Source organism: Anoplopoma fimbria, chromosome 4 (assembly GCF_027596085.1).
Source record: "Anoplopoma fimbria isolate UVic2021 breed Golden Eagle Sablefish chromosome 4, Afim_UVic_2022, whole genome shotgun sequence".
In the NCBI taxonomy this organism is placed as follows: Eukaryota; Metazoa; Chordata; class Actinopteri; order Perciformes; family Anoplopomatidae; genus Anoplopoma; species Anoplopoma fimbria.
Window position 1 is genome coordinate 21,799,020 of NC_072452.1, and position 25,208 is coordinate 21,824,227.

A 25,208-nucleotide genomic window follows, 5' to 3' on the forward strand; every position below is an offset into this window, starting at 1 on the left:
TAAATAAACTATTAAAAAAATATATTTAATTAATTTCGTCAGGTAAAATAGTTGGGTACATTTTTAATCAGAAAACGTATAAATAAACTATTAAAAAAATATATTTAATTACTTTCATCAGGTAAAATAGTTGGGTACATTTTTAATCAGGTAAAATAGTTGGGTACATTTTTAATCAGAAAACGTATAAATAAACTATTAAAAAAATATATTTAATTACTTTCGTCAGGTAAAATAGTTGGGTACATTTTTAATCAGAAAACGTATAAATAAACTATTAAAAAAATGTTTTAATTACTTTCGTCAGGTAAAATAGTTGGGTACATTTTTAATCAGAAAACGTATAAATAAACTATTAAAAAAATATATTTAATTACTTTCGTCAGGTAAAATAGTTGGGTACATTTTTAAAAAAATCTTTCAGAAAATAGTTGGGTATAAATAAAAACATAAATAAACTAAAAAAAAATGTTTTAATTACTTTCGTCAGGTAAAATAGTTGGGTACATTTTTAATCAGAAAACGTATAAATAAACTATTAAAAAATATTTTAATTACTTTCATCAGGTAAAATAGTTGGGTACATTTTTTTTCAGAAAACTATTAAAAAATATATTTAATTACTTTTGTATAAATAAACTATTAAAAAAAAAAATATTTTAATTACTTTCGTCAGGTAAAATAGTTGGGTACATTTTTAATCAGAAAACGTTGGGTACATTTTTAATCAGAAAACATATAAATAAACTATTAATATATTTAATTACTTTCGTCAGGTAAAATAGTTGGGTACATTTTTAATCAGAAAACATATAAATAAACTATTAAAAAAATATATTTAATTACTTTCGTCAGGTAAAATAGTTGGGTACATTTTTAATCAGAAAACGTATAAATAAACTATTAAAAAAATATATTTAATTACTTTCGTCAGGTAAAATAGTTGGGTACATTTTTACTCAGAAAACATATAAATAAACTATTAAAAAAATATATTTAATTACTTTCGTCAGGTAAAATAGTTGGGTACATTTTTTTCAGAAAACGTATAAATAAACTATTAAAAAAAAAATATTTAATTACTTTCGTCAGGTAAAATAGTTGGGTACATTTTTAATCAGAAAACGTATAAATAAACTATTAAAAAAATATATTTAATTACTTTAATTACTTTCGTCAGGTAAAATAATTGGGTACATTTTTAATCAGAAAACATATAAATAAACTATTAAAAATATATATTTAATTACTTTCGTCAGGTAAAATAGTTGGGTACATTTTTTTTCAGAAAACGTATAAATAAACTATTAAAAAAAAAAAAGTTAATTAAAGTATCATTAAGGAGGATTTAATCCGACACCAGCTCTGATTCTCCTTCACAGATCTGCGGCTGCGCAGTTACTCCGCTCTGCGCGCAGTTACTCCGCTCTGCGCGCAGTTACTCCGCTCTGCGCGCAGCGGCGCAGTCTATGACGCTCACAAGCGTCTGTGTTATGAGACCTGTTTTGTAAGCTTTCAGGCTCCACGTTTGTTCTCTCTCTCTGGTGGGAGGACACACACCAACACTTCACCTCGGCTGTAAGAAGAAGAAGAAAAGACAACTGAAACACTAGCTGACACATGATGTTTCCAGCTAGCAGATATTCAAGCAAAGGTGCAGTACAGAAAGCCTGTCTGTGTTAGCATCGAGCTAACATGTGGGTGAAAGTTCAACCAGTGTGCAGGTCACTTGATCAGTGTCCTCACCCTTGATTTACTCCTTATATCCTATGTGGACGTTTTGGGGGGGACTGTACTGGTGTTAAGTTGTAATTGTATTTAAAGTTAAAGTGAGTGTCATGCTTTATGATAGGGGTGTTTAGTGAATGTAGCTGTAGTCACATGTAACTCTGCAGAGCTAGCATTGGTGCTAGCTCTGCAGCTTGTTATGACAGCTGCTTGGCATTGTTATGACACCACCTATGCACCTGCATAGCTTCTATATGGTGTTTGATCAGCTGTTATGTGTTTAAAAGCACATTTGGCACATGCAAAAACGTGCAATGCTTGTATTTATTTGTCATTATTTCAATGTTTGTCATTTGTGGGTTTTTTTCAGGCTTAACTAAACCAGTGTGCACACTAGATAGTAAACAGCCACATGCACAATAGTGTAATGCTTGTATTTATGCTTTATTTTTGTAATTTGGGAACCAGATCAGGCTAAACTAACACTAGATAGTAAACAGCCAAATGCACAATAGTGTAATGCTTGTATTTATGCTTTATTTTTGTAATTTGGGAACCAAAGTGTAATGCTTGTATTTATGCTTTATTTTTGTAATTTGGGAACCAGATCAGGCTAAACTAACACTAGATAGTAAACAGCCACATGCACAATAGTGTAATGCTTGTATTTATGCTTTATTTTTGTAATTTGGGAACCAGATCAGGCTAAACTAACACTAGATAGTATACAGCCACATGCACAATAGTGTAATGCTTGTATTTATGCTAAACTAACACTAGATAGTTTGCACAATAGTGTAATGCTTGTATTTATGCTGATTTGGGAACCAGATCAGGCTAAACTAACACTAGATAGTAAACAGCCAAATGCACAATAGTGTAATGCTTGTATTTAGGCTGTTTTTTTGTAATTTGGGAACCAGATCAGGCTAAACTAACACTAGATAGTATACAGCCACATGCACAATAGTGTAATGCTTGTATTTATGCTTTTTTTTGTAATTTGGGAACCAGATCAGGCTAAACTAACACTAGATAGTAAACAGACACATGCCCACCAGTTCTATCTGGTCTTGACTTGTAATCTGTTCTCTCCCCTTGCAGCCCACAGGTGTATCAGGGCGTTGAAGACCGTGCAGATAGAGCATGCTGCCCCTCAGCTGTACACAACACTAAACAGAAGAACATGCTCTTCGGTGTCAGCACCCCGCATCACAACACACTACACCATCCACTCTCGGGATAAGGATTCAAGATGGGAAGGTAAGACACTGCACTGTATAAAGCTACTTTTTAGTTAGGATTATATGTTGCCAATAAGTACCCACACTCAAGACCGTTTCTGGTCTATTTTGAAGATCAAGGCTGGACGTCCATTGGCACACAAGAGGGGGTCGATCTTTTTTTAGCTTGATCTGCATTGTCATGTCATTAACGACACAGGCTATCAATGACCATCTTCACATTTACATTACATTACATTACAGTCATTTAGCAGACGCTTTTATCCAAAGCGACTTACAATAAGTGTATTCAACATAGGTATTCAAGAGAACTACTAGTCACCAGAAGTCATAAGTGCATCTCCTTTCTTAAATAGCATCTAAAAGCATAAACCAGAGCAAAAGTACAGTGCAGAAGCAAATTACTACGAAGACAATACACGTATAATACAGGTGCACTGTGGTGTATTTGTCAGTAGTCTTATCCTAGTTTTTTTTTTTATATTTGGGATATGATGTTTACACAGAAAAGTGGCAGACATGCTTGACAAATTAAAGATTTTAGAAAATAAACCTTGCATTACACCTGTCCTTTGCTGAATTCCTGTAATATTTTTAATTTGTTCCCTACAGTATTTTGTATAATTATAAGAGAAAGAGAAATGTCAGTGTGGATTTGCAGTGACAGGAAGGTTTGCTTGATCCATGCTCCTAAACCCATGAGCTTAAGTATTTGTTTAGTGAAAACTGTAACTTATTAGTATAACACTTTTAAAAAGAAAAATCAATGTGAATAATCCCCAAAAACTGTTATCTGTGCTTAGTAAATTCAGCTTTGAAATTCACATAGTTTGTCATTAGTTTGGGTTGCTCAGCTGCAAATAGGACCCCGCTTAATCCTGCCGGTTTTGGTGCGCCACACACGGCTGCAGTTAACCTTTTAAAATGTTTCAAACTGAATCAGAATGCCGTGCCACTTTCGTTCCTCACAATGTGTCTCTTATCGTCCTTTCCCAGGGATCGAAATGGAGAGGTTTGCCGATGAGGCAGATGTGGTGATAGTAGGTGGGGGCCCTGCCGGTCTTTCAGCAGCCATTCGTTTGAAGCAGCTAGCGAACGAACATGAGAAAGAGCTGCGAGTGTGTCTTGTGGAGAAGGCCTCTCAGATTGGAGCACACACCCTGTCAGGAGCCTGTCTGGAGCCCTCTGCCCTTAACGAACTCTTTCCTGATTGGAAGGAACGAGGGGTGAGTGTCTTAATCAATATTTCTTCTTTGGGAGCTTGGTGTTTAGATTGGTATCTACAAAAATGCCCTACCTTTATAACATAAGGGATAGTTATTATGGCTCCATGTTGTTGTTGCTACACTAAGGTATACTCTGGTATAGGGCTGCAACTATCTGACTGAGTTGTTTGATCTATAAAATATTAATAAATGGTAAAACAATGTCAATCAGTATTTCCAAAAGCCCAAGATGATGTCCTCAAAAGTATGTTTTGTCCACAAGTCCAAAGAAACAAATGTATTCAGTTGATTGTCATAATGGAACAAAGAAACCAGGACATTTTCACATTTAAGAAGCTGGAATCATCTAATTTTGTCATTCTTTTTCAAAAAAATAACAAAATATCAAAAAAGTTTCTTATTAATTTAAAAATGACAACTAATCAATTCATTGATTAATAGTTGCAGCTCCAGACTGTAATACAGTATAAATTATTCATCCACATTTTCCTACGCCGACACTGGGTAAATGTGTGAACGTGCATGTATTTATACACATAAATCCCTATGAAGTCAAAATCTCAACAACACACATTGTGCTCTCACCTCAGGCACCTCTGAACACACCAGTGACCGAAGATGTGTTCAGCATTTTAACGAAGAAACACCGAATCCCTATCCCCATTTTGCCAGGTAAAAAGCCATCTTGTTCTATATGAATAAATAAAATGGTGTAATGCTCTCTCACTTTGTATGCTGACAAAGGCTCAGGCGTTAACAGGTTCTGCCCTGCCAAGAGGGTGTGTTGTTGATACCAGTTATCAGAATGGCATTTGTAAATATTACTGTTATTTACCAGTGGGAGAAAAAAAAATGCTCCATATAGGTGAGAGTGTAAAAAGCATAAAAAAGGAAGCCGCTGCATTTCAGTGCAAGACAAGTTAAGTGGTGTGTGGAGTGAGCAGACTTATTGCATTAAATGTGACACAACAATGCTACATTCTTCAAAATAAAAATACATTTTGTAGACTTACTACTAAAAGAATTGTATCTTCACAAAAAGGTTTGTGGGTATTGTACCTGCACTCATGCTCTTCTCGTTGTCTGTAGGTCTGCCTATGGGGAACCATGGTAACTACATCGTGAGGCTGGGAAATTTTGTGCGCTGGCTGGGGGAGCAGGCCGAGGAGCTGGGAGTGGAGCTGTACCCGGGTTATGCTGCAGCTGAGGTAAGAACTCCTTTGAATTTCTTTTCAAAAGAATACCTACTACAAGTGCTTGCAACACTGGAGTCCATATTTATGGAAGAATGATGGATGTTGCGTTAAACCTTTATTCCAGTCTTACTTTGTTCAGGCAGTTCTTGACTATATATTGCTTTGTTTTCTATAAACATATAACTGCTTCAAGTGTTAATATTTCTCTGTATTTTTTATCAAGGTTTTGTTTCACGAAGATGGAAGTGTAAAAGGAATTGCCACCAACGACGTAGGAATCGCCAAAGATGGCTCACCGAAGGTATTGTGCAGTGAAAAAATAAATGATTATTTCTGTCCTGTTGTTGTCCGTTTCTCATCATGTCATGGCTAAATAAAAATGACAAATACAGGCCATTCTTTACAAAATAGAGCGGTACAGGAATGAGTCCTTACACAAATCTGTCATGCTCCACTCTATATACACACACACACACACACACACACACACAAATAGCTCAGATACACCAGGCTCTTTGAAAGGATATGAAGGTGAAATAAACCAAAAGGAGCACAAGCATAGTTTTGACTCATCAAGCATAAAATTCCATTAACTGACCTCCTTAATCTGTGATAGATTTTTTAAAAGGAGCTCTTCAAACAAAGATTGAGATTGTCCTTCAAAGGTGCACCATCTATTGGAAAAAGCAAGTGTTTAATCATATAACAAGTGAGTGTATTATACAGTATGTGCTGTATATTAGGGATTATATTGTGTAGGTAGTTATTATTTTCACTTCATTTTTAGTGCATCATTTCAGAGGCTAGGATTTTGTGTTTTTGTACAGGTAACATTTTTCATTTCTGTCTGATTAGACCAAAGTTCTTTACTCAACATAATTACATTTTATCCTACTACCCTAACTATTTCCATTACCGTTCCTTTCATGCTTCAGGATGTTTTTGAGAGAGGAATGGAGCTCCATGCTAAGGTCACGTTGTTTGGAGAGGGTTGTCATGGACACTTGGCCAAGCAGCTTTACAAGCAATTCAACCTGCGGGAGAACTGTGAACCGCAGACCTACGCCATCGGCCTGAAGGAGGTAAAAAACATGGACTGCTCCCATGAAGCGGGTACTGGTCACTCTGTGTGTGGGATAAATTAGAATTTCCCCTTAATCCGGTTTGATTGATCATTCCTAATGATTAAAATCAATCGTGAGGTGATTGTTAAAAGTGGTTTAGGTAATGTTTAATGTGATTGTTTTTTTGTTTTTGTTTTTTTAAATCTGGTGTAAATTTATGATTTAATTTCAGTCACACGAGACAACATAAATACAATTGGTTCACAGTTTACTGTTTTATAGCAAAGCCAAACTTAGTCTGTGTCAGTCGGAGAGTCAATAAATAGATTTAAGTTGTCGAACACTTTTGTTCCATCTTGTTTTTTTAGGTGTGGGCGATTGATGAGAAGAAGTGGAGGCCAGGCAGAGCGGAGCATTCTGTAGGTTGGCCCCTGAACAGACACACATATGGAGGATCCTTCCTGTATCACCTGAACGAGGGAGAGCCGCTGGTGGCTCTGGGCTTTGTGGTGAGCGGCTTTGTATACATTCTGTTAACGATATAAGTAGGTGTGACATCTGATTGTTATGCAGGTCATAAACACCTGCAGCTTTGAGCTTCAAAATAAATAGTTACTGCGTCGGCACTCTGCATTATCACAATATTTCACTTATCTTGCAGGGAAAAATAAATATAACTCAATATTTCACTATGACATGTGCAGTGGGAATATATTGTTGATAGTATGGCTGTGTGCTTAGATTTAATAAGAAAAAAGGTTATATTTTCCATATCAGTCTGCTGACAATGACCCTTAATAAAGACGTCAACGAATGTCTTCTACAATTTTTTTAGACAAACTTCAAAAGGCATCTCTGCCATTCTGCACACACTGGACAGGTGCTCCCACTGGTTTTTTTTGCAGATCCCCTTGAGCTCTGTAATACTGGATTTGTTCAAAGACCTTCGTACTCAGCTATGTTTAAGTATCCGGATCAGTCTGCCGGTTCCTGCCACTAAAAGCCTCTCTGTGCTTCCTCTGATTTATAATTCAAATCAAGAAGGAATCGACCAAAATAGGTTTATTCAGGGCCATTGTTGGTAATCAAGTCTTCACCGAGATGTGGAACCAATATACATTTGCAGCAATGTAACTTTCAAGGCTACTCATATTCTGCAGTATTCTTTGTGTTTTTATTTTTTCCCAAAAGTTTGGTGTGTTTTATGAACCTTTTTAATCCAGAGGGTTTAAAAAAAAACATCAACAATGAATTTCTGAATCCCAAAATTGAACCGACTATCTACCCAATGAACAAATAGTCAAATAGACGTTATTTGTAGTGTCAATACTGAGATCCTGAACCTTTATCTAGATTGATGGCAACAATGCAACAAAGAAGATATGGAAAAACTAGGAAAAAATAGGATTCAAAGTATTTTAAGCCACAGTAGCTTTAAAACATAATCAAACATCCTACCTTTTCCCAATTTATGTTTTGTTTGTTATACTTGTTTGTATTATCTCATTAAACTGGCAGTGTTTTTCCCGCTCCAGGTGGGTCTAGACTACTCCAACCCTTACCTGAGCCCCTTCAGGGAGTTCCAGCGCTGGAAACATCATCCCTTCGTAGCTGCCACGCTGGAGGGAGGCACCAGGATTGCATATGGAGCCAGGGCTCTGAACGAGGGAGGATTACAGGTAGAAGTCTGCATTACATATATTCATTATCAACAAAGATGCTTGTTTTGTAAATTTGCTGTGAGTCTTAGAAGCGGTTGGTTAGATTTCAATAAAGTCTGTTGGTTTTTGTTACTTCCTCAATCCGCCTCATTTTATCATGACTGCAATTTAATAGTGAAAGCTTTAAGACGAGGATAGATCCTCCTTTCCTCCTTCAGATATGCAATATCACTCTTATTGGGCAGATAAGATTTTAGATTAGATTACAAATATGATTAAATTAAAAATATTTCTCCACTAATGACAATATTCACAGCCCGGTATTATGGACTTTTTTTTTATTACTTAATGAAAGTTTACCTGATACCAATTGAGGTGACGTTTTAAAAAGTGTCATAATTAGAATTATGGTTGAGGGGGAAAAAGGGGAAGCTACATAGTGAAATATTAAAGGAAGGCAACTTTTTGCAGTAAGATGTTGTTGTACTACAAAACACGTCTGTTTTCGGGGAGTTTCATAGCTTTACTAATAATAATTACAGAAACTATGTAGCAAAAAGTTGTCATGTGTATTTGTAAATAACATGAATATAAGAGTAAGCGCAGCCACTGCTCATTCACATTGAAAAAGGTCAGTTGAGGATGTTGGCGCGCCGACTGGATTCCTCCCAGTGGAGGCTTTCTAGACCAGTGGAGATGAGACCCAGTAGCTGACCCGAAACAGCCTTGAGGGATTATATGTCCCACCCGTCTTGGGGGAAGTATGTTTCGGCCACCTTGATCAACCTGCCTCCACATCGACTTGGACTTTGAAAGGCTGCAGAAAATGGAAAACTGGATATTAAAAAGGCTCATTTAGGTTTCCTGATTCATTCTTCATGGAAATTGATTCTTAGAAAATACCAACTGTTGGCTGATAAACACTAACCACAATTTTTTATTTTTTATTTAAAGTTTTATAATATGCCTTTTATGATTGCACATTTAGTAATTGCTTTGTGGCTGATAGTATCCGGTAAAATTATGGATATATTGATGCCTTATTCGCGCTCACATTAATCAGCGAGTTGAATGCAACAACGTAAAAAGTAATATGCATGAACTCTCTTCTCCTCCTCCTCCTCCTCCTCCTCCTCCTCTCCAGTCCATCCCAAAGCTGACTTTCCCAGGAGGGCTGCTGATAGGCTGCAGCCCCGGTTTTATGAACGTCCCAAAGATCAAAGGCACCCACACCGCTATGAAGAGTGGCATGCTGGCGGCTGAGGCCATTTTCCCCAAAATCACAGCGGAGAGCCTGGATTCAGAGACGGCAGGTACGGAATATAAGCTCCATAAACGGTCATGATGGAAGCACCAGTTTGTATTTCATTCCAGGGACTCCCAAATGGTTTGTAAAGGTTAGTCGAGTTCATAAACCATGCTCCAGAGGGTGTAGACAAAATGATGTTAACATCTCGTGGGAAAAATGATATTACCTCTATAATATTAAAGTTACAGTTAGGGCAAACACTGCAATAAGGCTGGCTCAAAGGGGGTTGAGTTTCAGATAGCAACATTTGACGGCTATAAAAGGTCAGGCAATAAACAGTTACAAAATGAGTTTTCAAAGCAACCTGAGGAAACTTTAAAATAAACTGCAATATCAATAAAAATGTCAAGAATCATAACAAAATGATCTATGATCCATCTCTGCTGCACTGTGGTGGCTTATCTACTTAATACTAGTAATAATATTTTTTGGGTTTAACATATTTTTTTTAATTCTCTGTAGCACAAAGACAAAATAGATTGTTTGTTGGGAAAAGAGAAACTGACAAATGTTAAATTCGTATAGGATGAGCCCGACTGGCATTGTGCTGTGCAGATAGCTTTGTTTTTTGTTCCAGAATTTGAAATTATCTCCCTCTGAAACTTCTTCCACTGCTCTAATTTTTCTTTTGAGGTGGATGCAATTTTATGCTTCTCAAAAATCCCTGCTGAACATTTCACATCAGAGTGTTTCACCACAAACTGTGCCCTAGTTGATAAGGAAAGTTCACTTAGCTGTGAAATGTTTTTTAAAGGGAATATTTCTCCCAATGGAACATTCTTACCTCTGTATTCGAGGAAATGTGTTGAAATATTATTTTTCTTATAATTACATTTTTTTTTTTAAGAAGGTCAGACTTTATCAAGGCTTTGTGCTTTAAACATGCAGAAAAGTAGACATGACAACAGCAAGGCAGAAATGAAATTACATTCCCTCAATTTATTATTATTTTTTTTTTTAATCCTCCCAGGACTCCATGTCCCTGAGTACTCTGAGACTTTGAAGAACTCGTGGGTGTGGAAAGAACTAAATGCAGTAAGAAACATCAGGCCGTCCTTCCACAATTACTTTGGCCTGTACGGTGGCATGGCCTACACCGGAGTCTTCTACTGGATCTTCAGAGGGAAAGAGCCGTGGACACTCAAACACTGTGGTGAGTGTCGTTGTACAGCTTGGTGTTAACTCAAGTATTTCTTTCTATTTTTATTATTTGGCTGATTTTTCTATTGATCTTTCTGCTTTTGCAGCCTAACAGTAAGAAAAAAGGGAGATTGATTGTAGACAAAGTTAGTTTTGATTTCGTTTTCGTTTAAACTGTGACCCGACAGCAAAAAGGCCATGGAACACTAGCTGTGACCATATCAATTTGATATATTTGGTGGCAAAAAAAACAAAGAGATGAAATATTGTAGACTTTAATGCAGCAGTTTTAATGCCCTGGGCTGCGTGCACCACATAAGGACTACTTCCTGTTGCAGATGCCTCATTCTCCTCACCTGGAGCTTCGCTAAATGCGCTTCCTACATTTATGCTCCACCCTGTGTTCAGTGTCAGAACTGCATAAAATACTAAAATTAACAAAAAACTACATTATGGCTCCAACATTTAGGTTAAAGTTAATATTTGACAACAACAGGAAAGGGGAGGAAGAAACAAGGGGATATTGTGTCTTGATTACGTTGACTGAAATGTTCAATATAATCCGATGGCTAAAAAAAACAGCTTTCGTTGAATATACTAAAATAGTTAAGGTTTTAAAACTTTAAGTCAACTAAGACTAAGAGATAAGTTTGACTAAATCTGATGAAGATATTAACTAACGAGTACATTTTACACAGGACTAAGACTATATAAAAAAAATAGCCAGGAAAAATTAAACTAGGACAAAAAGTAATCATGTGTTACTAGAAAGCCCCTATTGATGCAGAGAAATAAGCAGCTATAAAATAAGTAGAAGAAGTGGGAAGATGTTTTTTGGGGGGTTTTTTTTTATCCTGAAATGTGGTTTTCAATTCTCTTCAATTTCCTTTCATTTCAAATAACCTGATTTTCCCTCAGTGGGGTGACATTTGCTAATAGAAAAAAGGACATTATGAAGCAGTGAAGCAGTGTAGTTTTTACAATGCGGTTAGTTGTGCTGCTGCGGATCAGCACAATGCCAGGGTTGTAGGTGAGGTATGAGGTCGTGTTATCTCAGCAGAGAAAATCAACATTTGGTAACCGTCTGTGCTCCGTCTGTGTCAGGCCTTGATGCAAACCAGCTGAAACCGGCTAAAGAGTGCACGCCGATTGAATACCCCAAACCCGACGGCAAGCTCAGCTTTGACCTGCTGTCCTCTGTGGCCCTGAGTGGCACCAACCACGAGGGGGACCAGCCCGCCCACCTGACCCTGAAGAACGACAGCGTCCCCGTGGATAGGAACCTGGCCATCTACGACGGACCGGAGCAACGCTTCTGCCCCGCAGGTAACTCTATTATATTACAATATGTCAGTCCACACTATAGGAACCATTTATTATTTTCTAATATCTTTTTAGGTCTAGGGGCTGTGCAATATGGCCAACATAGTCTATCCAGTTAAAAGTCATTTCATAACTTTATGACAAATATATTCTGGTAATTCAATAAATAAATAGCATATTTTAAATAACCACAAAGCCTGTTGTTTGCATAAAAAAAATTGTAGAAGTACTGAGTTTCCAATTTATTAAAAAACTTGAGTACAAATGAATTATCAGCAGATTAAATCGACAATAAAAGATTAGTTGCAGCCCTAAATCTGATTTATAATTTATCATCATTTAAATGGCCCTTTAATGGTGTTGCCTACGCTAATTATTAAAATTCACATTGTGGCCGTTCATACCATACTGGCATTAGGTCGGGCTGCATTTAACACAGAAGACTTTTCATTGTCAATTATTTTTCCAACTAATTCTTTGGTCTGTTAAACAAAATGCTGACAACAATTTCCAGAAGCTCAAAATCAAATATTCATGACGCTGCTTTAACGCTGACAAATGGAAAAGTGAATGTAGTTTGGTTTTACACTATTATATAAAAGAGAGAAATGCTGCAAATGCTCACTTTTAAGAAGCTGGAACCAGCAACTTTTTAGACTACTATTTTGTTATCGTCTTAAATGATGAATTCATAAATCCAGTCCAGGTAACTCTCTGTGGTAAACAAGCTCTTTGGATTAACAACAAACTTCCTGGTGGGAACATGCTGGACTTTGATGAAAAGATGTCATGGTCTTGTAGATTCAGCTATAAACGACAATGGATCATTGCAATACCTCAACTTATCTTATCTTATCTTGGTTCTGATACTATTGTGAGTTAACAAAGTAAAAGTCTTAATGAAAGCACTCATTGTTTACCAGATAAAGACATACACTTGTTCACCTGGCTTCCTTTGAATTCTGTGGTAACTTTGAAAGTTGATAAAAGATGAAGTTTGGTCCGAGGCTCTGCCAACGAGGACGAACGCAGCGAGAGTGTTGTGTCGTTCGCGGTCCACAGAGGTGAGCCATGAAAAACGAGCAGAGGAGATTAAACAAAGGAATTAATTTAGAAGTTCTGTGCGTCCTGCAGCTTCGGGTTAGGAAGGTTAATTTAATTGTATAATTAGTTATGTGCTCAGCATTGTTGTATGAATCAACAGGTTTTCTGGACACAAAATCTTTTTTCTGTCCAAAAAGCAGCATGTAGTTTAGCCCTGGAACCCTGTTATAGCATCCAAACTTTGTGTGATATAACTTTCTCTTTAGAGTCTAAAGAAGGAGTTCACAGTTTTTCAACCCTGTTCTAATAAACCTCCGTCATAGAGTTTAAAATTTAGAGAAAGTCTCCAACAGACTAATCTGAGTTTAATAACTTTTGTACAACTTCTGCCATGAAATACTGTATGTGAACAAGATCTTGTGCAACTTGTTATCTGTACTAACTGATGTGATTGATCTTATTTATTTATGAATAAACAATTATTATTGCACCTATTTTTTTTACCTGCAAATTACATAAAAATATAGGCAATAATAAACTTCAACTTCCTCCCAAAGCCATTGTCTCTGGCAGTTTTTGTAGACCAAGTTTGATCGGCATACATTTTGTAAAGAATGACCAAAGCCGTCTCCATCAAGCTCGGCTATCTGTCATCTCAACCTTTTGCTGCTGCCATGGGCTCTAACAGTCAGGTCCACTTTTCATCTTTAAGAAAAAATGCATTGTATTTAACGCTGTTATTTTTCCTCGGTAAAATTTCTAGAAAGAAAATTGCAAGTATTTAAAAAATGAAAGCAGTAGAATCTTACAGAAATAATTTTTATAATCGTTTGTTAAATAAAATTGACTATTACATAAAAAATATAAACAACTCTGCATTAGGCAATACGGTGCAAAAAAACCCCAGTAAACATCATATCTCTAACTTGTTCATTATTTAAAAAAAAAATAAAAATAAGTCCTGATAAGAGTAAATGTGAGACCAAATGAGTAGAAATATTTCACACCTTTCACTTCAATGTGTCTCGTTGTCTCCCAGGTGTGTACGAGTATGTTCCCCTGGAAACTGGAGATGGGATGAGATTGCAGATAAACGCTCAGAACTGTGTCCACTGTAAGACCTGCGATATCAAGGACCCGAGCCAGAACATCAACTGGGTGGTGCCTGAAGGCGGCGGCGGACCGGCCTACAACGGAATGTGAACATCTTAGGTTTTTTTTTTAATCTTTTTTTTTTTGTCTAGAAAGAGAACTGAAACCTATCATGTATTCAGGGTTGCAGTACTTTCCAGTTTCGGCAACTACGCCCAAGTATGGAACAGAAAATAACTATATAGCTGATTTTGACAGTATTTCAAAAATAAAATATTCAAAAAGGATATTAGCAATTGAACTGCATTTTGTCATAGAAATGTATTTTTAATTTATACAGTGGGATAGTTTAAAATGAGGTACAGGGGTTATGAGACTAACAATTAAGCTGGAAGTCAATTTCTGGCTTTTGCATCACTGCTATAAAATCCACAATATGGGCATTGAAATTTTGTTTAAATATAAAATGGCTTTCATTTTTTTGTTTGAAAAAGTACTTAATCAACTGTAACAGTTAATATATTTCCTTCAAAAATCTTACTGTAAAAGAACGAGCAGTTCTCAAATTGAGGTTGATATCAGCATTTATTCCAGGTGTATATACGGACAGCATTCCATCCACACTGTATTGTACATAAAATCATTAGATGATAACATCACAGTAATGAATAAAGAACTCTTGAAGGGTATCCTTTTTGTTTTTATTGACTGCTGTAAAAAACATAAATAAAAAACAGATTGATGTAGTGGCCGAGGGCACGGTATCAAAATCCCTACAATGAAACGATACAACAGACACGACTTTTGCTTTGCTGAACTACTTCAAAACCCCAGAGCAAAAAAGGACCAGTGTTGAGCAGTGGAGTCAGCCATGCATCAGACCAACGCTCAAAAATATTCATTACAGTGAAAGACGCTTGTCAGAATTAAGACAGGTCAAAGCTTACAACAGTTATTCCCTTAAAACAACACAAACAGTGAGAGATGTGCCCGCTTGAAAAACAGGAAAAGGACCTGCAAACTGAAAATGCTGTACATTTTCACCTGGTTACAGACTTCTTATCTTGGGTGCGGCCTCCCACGTAGAGATGACTTCAAATATCGATAAACGTTACTAAACAGGAATTCATTGCATCGTTGGGTGAAGTGTTCACGCAAACATTTTGGCATAGATTTTCTTTTCTTTCTCCTTCTCCTCCTGGATCTTGATCTGCACCCTCTTCAGCTCGTTGCCGATAGCTGTCGAGAGGAAAACACTTTGGAATTAGCTCAACGAGTGGATCGATGGATCAGATGTAACTATGACTTCGTTTCACCTCAACACTTAAAACATTGTTTTGTAACGTGTCAACTTTGCTACATTTTTGTGCATCTTTCTGCATGACGTGCACTGACAGCTCTCGTCTCCTATCTAGCAGCTAATGAACTGCTGCTTAAAATAACTTAGTCATACGAGTACTGCAACACTATCAAAATGCAGAGAAGAGCTCCACATTTGCAGCATGATTAAATCTAAGTGTTACTAGGAAACGGTGAATAATTTCATCACAAGTCACTCTCAGATTAAAGAAGATCGATTAAGTGTGTTTAAAAAAAAAAAGAAAAAAAAGGGACTGAAACTGTAATAACCTTTTATGTCGGTTACATCACATTTCACCCACTGCTAGCTGAGGGACTTTTAGCTGTAGAGCAGTGTTGTTTGTCATCACAGTTCATGAAGTGAATGTGGCTACATTTGTCCTATATTCTTAGAAATGTAATTCATCAGATTGCACCCTGGGAAGTCTTAGATTTATTTTTTTGGTAGCGTGCTGCTCACACAGAACACAATTCCTCCAATTAAGTTCAATTAGGAGAAAACAACAAACAGAAGCAACAGGATGTTCTCCTGCAGTCGTGGACTATTTTTCTTCATGAGTTTGCATAATAAGTTTGAATAATACATGTGAATTGGCATGCAATGTTAAACAGGAAGAAGAAGAAGAAGGTGAAATGTTTGCAGCGTTCTTGGCATCGGGTAAAGGCTGAACAAAGAGAATACGTTCGAGACAAATTTCCCACCTTTGTCTTCTGGAGCTATTCCCTGAGCTTTCTTCAGATCAATCTGAAAAGTGCAGAAAAAAAAAAAAAAAAAAATCATTCGGTGAGTCAAGCTGATCTCAGACTGCTCCAAATACTGAACGTCTCCAAGATCAATGCGTCTGGACATGAATAAATACCGTCTAGAGACACTATCTGTTTCTCTTACATCTGAATTATTGATGAGTCCTGTGGTGCTAAAAATACTGTTTAAACCCAGATAACCCACATATACAGACAATAATAAGTATGTACATTTTGAATTGTTTTGTTACCCAGTATCTCATTAAAAAGTTTTTTTATTTAAAGAATAGAGGTGCTTGTGAGGATGTTACCATGGCTTTGCTGTTTTCCTTTAACCCCTGCCAGGCCTGGGCCCTCCGGAAAAGTGCCTTAGTATTGGCTTGGTCCAGCTCTAGAGCCTGTAAACACGACAGAAATACACATCACAAATTAAATTCAATCCTCCTGGATAGTTTCATTAGAGTTGGCGATATTTTTTTGTGACTTTTTTTAAGCAATCCTTATATTTTAAATGTATTAGGTAGAAACAGAGAATTAATTTAAGTGTATTTGCACATAAATCATATTTTTGTGAAATTAACTTTACCCTGCCAGAAATAAAATGATGTCGTCTTTTATAGATAATAAATGCAAGTATAGGCTATCATGTATAAAACCAGTAACTTAAAATGAATAATTCGCCATATTGAGAAATTCTCGGATATGCTTTATGAAATATTCCAATACAATTATTATTAATTATTATTATTACATAACCCCCCCACTAACAACTCTACCTCATTGCAGCTGTCCATGGCGTCCTGCCACAGCTGCATCTTCAGGTTACATGCAGCTGTGTTGAGGAAGCAGCTGATGGCTGTGGGCTCCAGCTTCTGCTGCGCCTCCTCCTCCAGCAGCTCTCCACTCACCTCCAAGTACCTGCAGAGGTAAAGAGGAAAAACATAATTAAAACACGGGTGATAGAATAGGAGCCGTTTGTTGCCTTTTGAGAAACATTGTTGCTCGGTTGTAATCCCTCACAAAGTGGTTTCTGCAGACTTTTCCTCCCGTTTATTCTTTCTATATCTTTTTGTTTTCTTGTATACAAGTGTTAAATGTATCTTCCAACCGAGAGGCACACTTCATTTAACAGAACTACGTTTTTTATGTCGACAAATCCCATGAAACCAAAACTAACAATGAATGAATCATTAACAAACACTGCCTGTGTAAGAGGGAAATTGTGTCATATAAACGTAGCTTCATAAACAAGTTAAGGGATAATGGTGCAAGTGCAAACATAAGTTTAGTCAATTATTGAATTTCTATCTATTATCTTGTTTAAACATATTTAGTTTTTACAGTAATGTTGATGTTCTGTTATCAGTTATTGTCACTTGTCTGGCCGGTTATAGGAAGAGAGAGAAGAGAGGAGGAAGAGTTGAATCCATAAATCAAGGCGAGGTGCAACGGCTTGACTGAGCGGTGTCGAGACTTCACTTCAGTTAAGAGGAAAATGCAGAGCGTGTTGGTCAGATTTATTCCTTCTCATTAACCCGAGTCTCTTACAATAGTACCAAACAAATGCACTGTTTAATCCTATTTTGAGCAACAAATGCTTAAAACTACAATGGCCAGCTGCTTTAGTGCGCTTTTAAAAACAATATGTCTTTGACTAACTTTTAAAGAGTCATGTTTTCGGTAGAAACACACAGGATTCAGGCTAATTTCCACATATAGGCCAGGAAGACTCGTGTACAAAAAGGTTAAAAGCTTTGTTGGTTTTGGTCTTTTTAGGAGGTTTCCAACCATAAGAAAAATATAGAATTAATATACGTGTGCTCCCTATTTTATCTGTTAAATATTTTTTGCCAGGTATATAAAATGCCTTGAGAATAAACTAAAGACAAACACCACAGCAGTTCATTTCAATATATATTTATATAGTATTTATATAATGTAGGTAGATATCGGAGTTTGGAGGGTTGCTAAACATGTGCTTCTCGAATTCTCATTTGTATAAAATGAAGGCGACTGACAGAGTGATCCACACACCCACACACACACACACATTACCTGAGGGCTTTGCTATATTTGCTAACTGCAGCTTTCCAGTCTTGACTCTTGAACAGACTGTTTCCAATGTTCTTCACATCCTCAGCAACAGACAGAACTTTGTCGACCTGAAAACAAAAAGGGCGAGAAACAGAATCAGACGGGTTGTAAACAAAACGTTTAGTCCGACTCTCTAAACTACTTTATTTTTAGGTGAAATCGAAACTGAGCACAATCAGACTGCCTGCAATCTATCGTCCCTCATTCTGGTGACAAGCCCTTGAATATGTTTAGGGGCAGTGTTCCCATGTTTCCAGTGTTTGCTATGCTCAACATGTCCTGGATCGCGATATTGATCTTCTCATTTGGTTTTGGATAAGACAAGAAACAGGCACATTTTCCAAAAAAAAGTCAGAGTTGTCCAGCTGAGGCCCGCAGAGCTCTCTGATGCTATCTGCCAAAGTTCGGCCGCGTCCTTGAAGATCAAAGACCCGACCGATACTTACATCTTTAAAGTCGACGTCGGAGTCCTCGGGGAAGTCTGGGTGGGCGTCCCCTGTTCCATCGCTTGGTCCACTGCCCCAGCTGTCCTCGTCCTTATGCTCACCACAGTCAGCTATGGCGCACGGCTGCAAAGGTAGACATTAGCAGAAGAGACGGGAAAAAGGTCACGAATGAATATTCCTATGGATAAGTGTCATTGATCTAAAATGTTTATTTGGGTTATTTCTTTTAAAAAGGTGCAAACATCTTTACACTTGAGGATAGATGTGAAAGCCAAAAATAATCTCTTCCATTTTTTATGTTTTAAATCATATTCTTCACGTGTACCAGGTAACTTGCAGGTTTTGAATATACTATGGAAGAAAATATGAAATAAAGCGGACAACCGAACATCTGGAAGTAAATCATAGTGATAAAACAAGCATTATTAAGTGTAAATGTATTATTTTTTATAGTGTTTTATATAACTGAAAACATTTACCTTTACAGGGACGTCCTCGTTGGTGTCAATGGCCTCCAGCATTTTTATGATTCCCATCCCTTTTAACACTTGACCAAAGACTACATGCTTGCCATCTAGGTGTGGAGTGGGGACAGTAGTGATGAAGAACTGTGAGCCGTTGGTGTTTGGTCCGGCGTTGGCCATGCTGAGCAGACCCACTTTGTCATGCTACATAGAGAAGGAAATGTATTATTATAATAACAGAATAAATATGGCAAAACTAACACACAGAAACAGGAAACAAATGAAAGAATTACACCGGAGATGGAGAAACTTGGCTCGTGTTGGACCTAGGTAATGAGGATTCTGATGTTTAGTAGTTTACCTTGTAGTGGAAGTTCTCATCCTCAAACTTCTCCCCATAGATGCTCTCACCCCCGGTGCCATTATGGTTGGAGAAGTCCCCTCCTTGGATCATGAACTTCTTGATGACTGCAGGAAGAAAAAAATAAAATTTACAGCCAAATGACATTACAGAGAAACCAGACTGAATCTTCCTAATTTAAGAAGTAAATAGATGGAGGCTCAATAAGCCTGTTACATTTCAGTTAGTTACTGAAGATTGTATATATACAGTAGCAGTTAAGTCTGGACACACCTTCTCATTCAATGGTTTTTCTTTATTTTTTTCTACATAGATTAATATTTAAGACATCCAAACTATGAAGGAACACATCTGGAATGATGTGGTAAACAAACAAATGCTCAACAAACCAGAATATGTTTTATATTTTAAATTCTTCAAAGTAGTTGAATGAGAAGGTGTGTCCAAACTTTTGACTGGTACTGTACTTTTATATTTAATGATTGCTTAAAAGCATTTATTAACAACTTTTAATGTTCTAAAACACCCATTTTTGTGATTTTTACTCCCAAATTTTGATTTTCTTGTGATGGATTTTTGGTTAAAGTGGCACCTTAAATATATATATATTTTTAAGCAGTTCAGCAAGTAAGGAACTAGAGATTCCCCAAACGTCTCACTGCATTGGGTGTCCCTTAAGCCACGGCTACACACACACAAACACGTGTGTGCGTACTATGACTTCAAGGTGTCCTCTTAAACGGACATGTCCCTTCCTAACGATGGTGGAGGCCATTTACTTCTGTGGAACGGGCATCCCTTGAAGTGCAGAGGTTTGCCGGTGGATTTGCCGGTGCCTTTCTCTCCAGTGCAGAGTGCCCGGAAGTTCTCAGCAGTCTTGGGGGTGATGTCAGCAAACAGCTCCAGAACTATCCGTCCAGCTGTGGACAGAAAAGAAGAAATCATGTTAAGTTTAGTCAAATATTTTTTTGTTGTATAGTATGTGTATTTATTGTCTGTGTCTGTGTAGCTGTATAGTATGTGTATTTATTGTCTGTGTATAGTATGTGTATTTATTGTCTGTGTAGTATAGTATGTGTCTGTGTATTTATTGTCTGTGTAGTTGTATAGTATGTGTATTTATTGTCTGTGTAGTTGTATAGTATGTGTATTTATTGTCTGTGTAGTTGTATAGTATGTGTATTTATTGTCTGTGTATAGTATGTATTTATTGTCTGTGTCTGTGTAGTTGTATAGTATTGTATAGTATGTGTATTGTCTGTGTAGTTGTATAGTATGTGTATTTATTGTCTGTCTGTGTAGTTGTATAGTATGTGTATTTATTGTCTGTGTAGTTGTATAGTATGTGTATTTATTGTCTGTGTAGTTGTATAGTATGTGTATTTATTGTCTGTGTAGTTGTATTTATTGTCTGTATGTGTATTTATTGTCTGTGTAGTTGTATAGTATGTGTATTTATTGTCTGTGTAGTTGTATAGTATGTGTATTTATTGTCTGTGTCTGTGTAGTTGAGCTGCTGCAACACTTGAATTTCCCCCATGGGGATCAATAAAGGAATATAATAATAATAATATTCTGACACCCTGCAGTGGAAATGAGGAGAAAGTTATTGATTAATAAGACAGAACTCATCATCTTTACATTAATGTCACATTTACTACAACATATATTAAAGTGTTGAGGTATTAAATGAGCATTTACCAAAAAAAAGGCCTAAATGAAGTCATTCTACACAACCACACGTGGTTAAATGCACCCTCACCCTTCATTTGTGTGAAAGACACACACACACACACACACACACACACACACACACACACACACACACACACACACACACACACATCTACACACACTGTCTCATTACTCATGTGTAACAGTAACTCCTCTGCTAGCTACTAGCATGAGTCAATCAGTTTGTACCAAGTCACTGCTGCGAGCCAGGATGTTGCTAAAAGCTAACACATGCTAAGCTAACACATGCTAACCTAACACATGCTAACCTGCTCCCCCTTTTAAAAGCTGACATTAAAGCATTAAATACATCAAAATGTCCCGACCTTTCTCTCCACCGACGTCTACATCGAAGAAGACACGCGGGTTGTCGGGGTTTGAAGGCTTGTCTGCCGGTATCGGGTTCGACATGTTCAGGACAGGGCACTTGTTTCAGGCTAGCTTAGTTTAGCTTAGCTCGTCCCGGCCGGTGTCGCTGCTGCTGATGTTGAGCTGAGAATGGACGACGTCACATCCGGTGAGAGCATTTCAGAATAAAACTCCTCTGGTGAGTTGAGAAGAGACGAAATGAATGACTTAGTATGTTGACTAAAGTACCCATTATTTTTTCTGTTTTCTATAAAGTATATTAGCTGTACTTTATATTAATAATGTATAATATGTGTCCCTTCATAGTTTGGATGTCTTAAATACTTGAATTTCCCCCATGGGGATCAATAAAGGAATATAATAATAATAATAATAATAATAATTAATAATAATAATAATAATAATAATAATAATAATAATAATAATAATAATAATAATAATAATTTAAATGTAGAAAAAAATATAAAGAAAAAACTAAAGAAACACCATTGAATGAGAAGGTGTGTCCAAACTTTTCACTGGTACTGTATGTTGACCAAAGTACCCATTTTATTTTTTCTGTTTTCCATAAAGTATATGAGCTGTACTTTATTACATTAATATATAATATATATAATATGTGTCCCTTCATAGTTTGGATGTCTTAAATATTAATCTACAATGTAGAAAAAATAAAAAACAAAGAAAAATCATTGAATGAGAAGGTGTGTCCAAACTTTTGACTGGTACTGTATGTTGACCAAAGTACCCATTTTTTTTTTTTTTTCTGTTTTCTATAAAGTATATATAGCTGTACTTTATTACATCAATATATAATATAATAATATGTGTCCCTTCATAGTTTGGATGTCTTCAATATTAATTTACAATGTAGAAAAAATAAATAAATAAAAATAAAGAAAAACCATTGAATGAGAAGGTGTGTCCAAACTTTTGACTGGTACTGCATGTTTTTTCTGTTTTCTTTAAAGTATATTAGCTGTACTTTATTACATTAATATATAATATATATAATATGTGTCCCTTCATAGTTTGGATGTCTTAAATATTAATCTACAATGTAGAAAAAAATATAAAGAAAAACCATTGAATGAGAAGGTGTGTCCAAACTTTTGACTGGTACTGTATGTTGACCAAAGTACCCATTTTTTTCTGTTTTCTATAAAGTATATTAGCTGTACTTTATTACATTAATATATAATATATATAATATGTGTCCTTCATAGTTTGGATGTCTTCAATATTTTCTGTTTTCCATAAAGTATATGAGCTGTACTTTATTACATTAATATTACAACCCTATTTAATATGTTCATTCAACTACTTTGAAGAATCTAAAATATAAAACATATTCTGGTTTGTTGAGCAGTTGTTTGTAATTTGCCACATAATTCCATATGTGTTCCTTCATAGTTTGGATGTCTTCAATATTAATCTACAATGTAGAAAAAAATAAAAAATAAAGAAAAACCATTGAATGAGAAGGTGTGTCCAAACTTTTGACTGGTACTGTATGTTGACCAAAGTACCCATTTTTTTTCTGTTTTCTATAAAGTATATGAGCTGTACTTTATTACATTAATATATAATATAACCCTATTTAATCATCTACTGTTATTTTCTTAATTTATGTACTTTATTTGAATATTCTTTCTATTTCTTCTGCCCTGTGCCATATGTCACCACACTATTTAGAATATTCTAGACGGAGATACAAAGAAGACATAAATATATGGTCTTATACAGTACCAGTGTGGACACACCTTCTAATTCAACTACTTTGAAGAATGTAAAATATAAAACATATTCTGGTTTGTTGAGCATTTGTTTGTTTGCCACATAATTCCATATGTGTTCCTTCATAGTTTGGATGTCTTCAATATTAATCTACAATGTAGAAAAAAAGCCTCCTTTGTTTTCTTGTTGTTTATAATGTATTATTTATCAATGTTATTTGTTGTGTTTCAATTGTGCAAATAAACTAAACTAAACTAAACTTAAAAATAATTTGTTTGGCTTGCAAACCTAGAAATACCAGAACTAAACAGATTACAGAACTTTCGCTAAAATCTTCCAAAAAAAGAGCACTTCCGGTCATGCTAAATAAAATTCATGTTTTACTTTTTTTTTCTTCTTTTCATTGTCACTTGTGTGAAAAAGATAAAGTACACTATAACAGTTGGCATATAACAGTTATAACTGGTTTCATAATCAAGAACAAATAATACAATAAACGCTTACTTGACAAATAAAAGTACTTTACACCACGTTGAGTCAAAAGACATATGAAAATCAAATTTTGCTATATAAACTCTATGAAGTTCTAGCTATTCTAAAGATGTACCAGGCAGCAAGCTCTACATATCTTAAGTGTAACATTGTAGTAAAGCAGTTAACAATATTTATGTTTTGCAAAGTTACATTTCTTTCATAGACGCTCTTCTAATATTTGTTCTTGTTTGGATAAAACAGGAGAAAAAAAACATTTGGATTGGCCAAATCCTGCATAGATATGTTCAACAGGTGACAATAGGCCCAAATGGAGGTTGCTTTGTTTAAGCGGCCTGGACCTGTGGCGATAAACGGATTTAACCTCCCTGACCTAACTGAAACTCGTATGGATCCACTGCTGGTTTACAATGTTCTTAACTCAGACTCAGACACTCAGACTCTCAGTCTCAGTCTAAAAAAAATGCACACAATGTTCTGTCTTCACAAAATTTAATCACAACATCCCCTAAGGCGGGTGTCAGATTGAGACCAGCCTATTTTAACGATGGCATTGCCAGCAAATTGCAGCTGAAACCGAGAAATGGATGTCTGTGTGGCCCTTTACATGGAAATTGGGGGTATCTCTTGTGGTAAAGATTTGTACAGTTATCTACACCAGACATAAGTGGATATGGTTGTTTTAGCTGTGGGGATGGATTACCAAGCGCTTGTCATACAGGAATTAAAAGTCTCTATCTGTGATGCTGTAAGTGGGAAAAAGGACCTCTGACACACAATACCAACTTAGTTATCGCTGTTATTTTTGGAGAGAATCTTCAGTTTGACGGATCAGCCATATCTAAAATGTTACATTGCTTCTAGCGGATTGTGAAAACTTTGACAAGATACAATTCCATCCCTTGTTTGCCCAGTTTACACTTCCAGATGTACTCAGAATGTCCTGTTGAATATCAATAAGTCTAACAGAATAAACATGAGCTTTGGATTGTGCCAGAAAACAATCTGAGTGTAAACTAACGTGAATTTCTCCTGAATCATTCATGCTGGAAGGTGCGACAAATTGCATGTTGAAAAGGCATCGTGTTACAGAGATTAAAAGATGTTTAATCAAACTCGACAGATCTCATTAACAGCCAGGTCGTCCAGCCGCCGTGGGTAACAGAATGCCATCTGCTGTTAGCTCTGACCGTCTCTGTGAAGCTTGGTGTTGACTTGGAGTGAGTCACCCGTCATTTTCTTTTCTGGGGGGGAAACAAATAGAGGCGGGGAAAGAAATTAATGAGGCCATATTTGACTGACATCAATTACCTACATGTGTACCTACAGGGTGTGTTATTTTTAATTTGTCTAACGTTCCCTCAGATGTTACACGGTCACC

At 36.3% G+C, this 25,208-nt stretch overlaps 2 protein-coding genes across 2 annotated transcripts; one reads left to right on the forward strand and one right to left on the reverse strand.

The window, feature by feature from the left end:
- Positions 1 to 1,443: 1,443 nt before the first annotated feature.
- Positions 1,444 to 14,410, forward strand: etfdh (electron transfer flavoprotein dehydrogenase). Its single transcript, XM_054596964.1, has 13 exons — positions 1,444 to 1,654; positions 2,833 to 2,991; positions 3,969 to 4,198; positions 4,789 to 4,870; positions 5,288 to 5,406; positions 5,618 to 5,695; positions 6,330 to 6,476; positions 6,827 to 6,967; positions 7,994 to 8,137; positions 9,264 to 9,432; positions 10,399 to 10,581; positions 11,673 to 11,894; positions 13,975 to 14,410. Exons 1-13 carry the CDS (start codon positions 1,621 to 1,623, stop codon positions 14,136 to 14,138), a joined length of 1,872 nt encoding a protein of 623 aa, XP_054452939.1. The 5' UTR covers positions 1,444 to 1,620; the 3' UTR covers positions 14,139 to 14,410.
- A 183-nt stretch (positions 14,411 to 14,593) lies between these two features.
- ppid (peptidylprolyl isomerase D) lies at positions 14,594 to 21,751 on the reverse strand. The gene is made up of 10 exons (XM_054596965.1): positions 21,556 to 21,751; positions 20,275 to 20,415; positions 19,496 to 19,602; positions 19,150 to 19,338; positions 18,671 to 18,793; positions 18,186 to 18,292; positions 16,907 to 17,048; positions 16,442 to 16,528; positions 16,089 to 16,131; positions 14,594 to 15,266 (listed from the first exon to the last, which is right to left on the reverse strand). Exons 1-10 carry the CDS (start codon positions 21,638 to 21,640, stop codon positions 15,178 to 15,180), a joined length of 1,113 nt encoding a protein of 370 aa, XP_054452940.1. The 5' UTR covers positions 21,641 to 21,751; the 3' UTR covers positions 14,594 to 15,177.
- Positions 21,752 to 25,208: the final 3,457 nt, after the last annotated feature.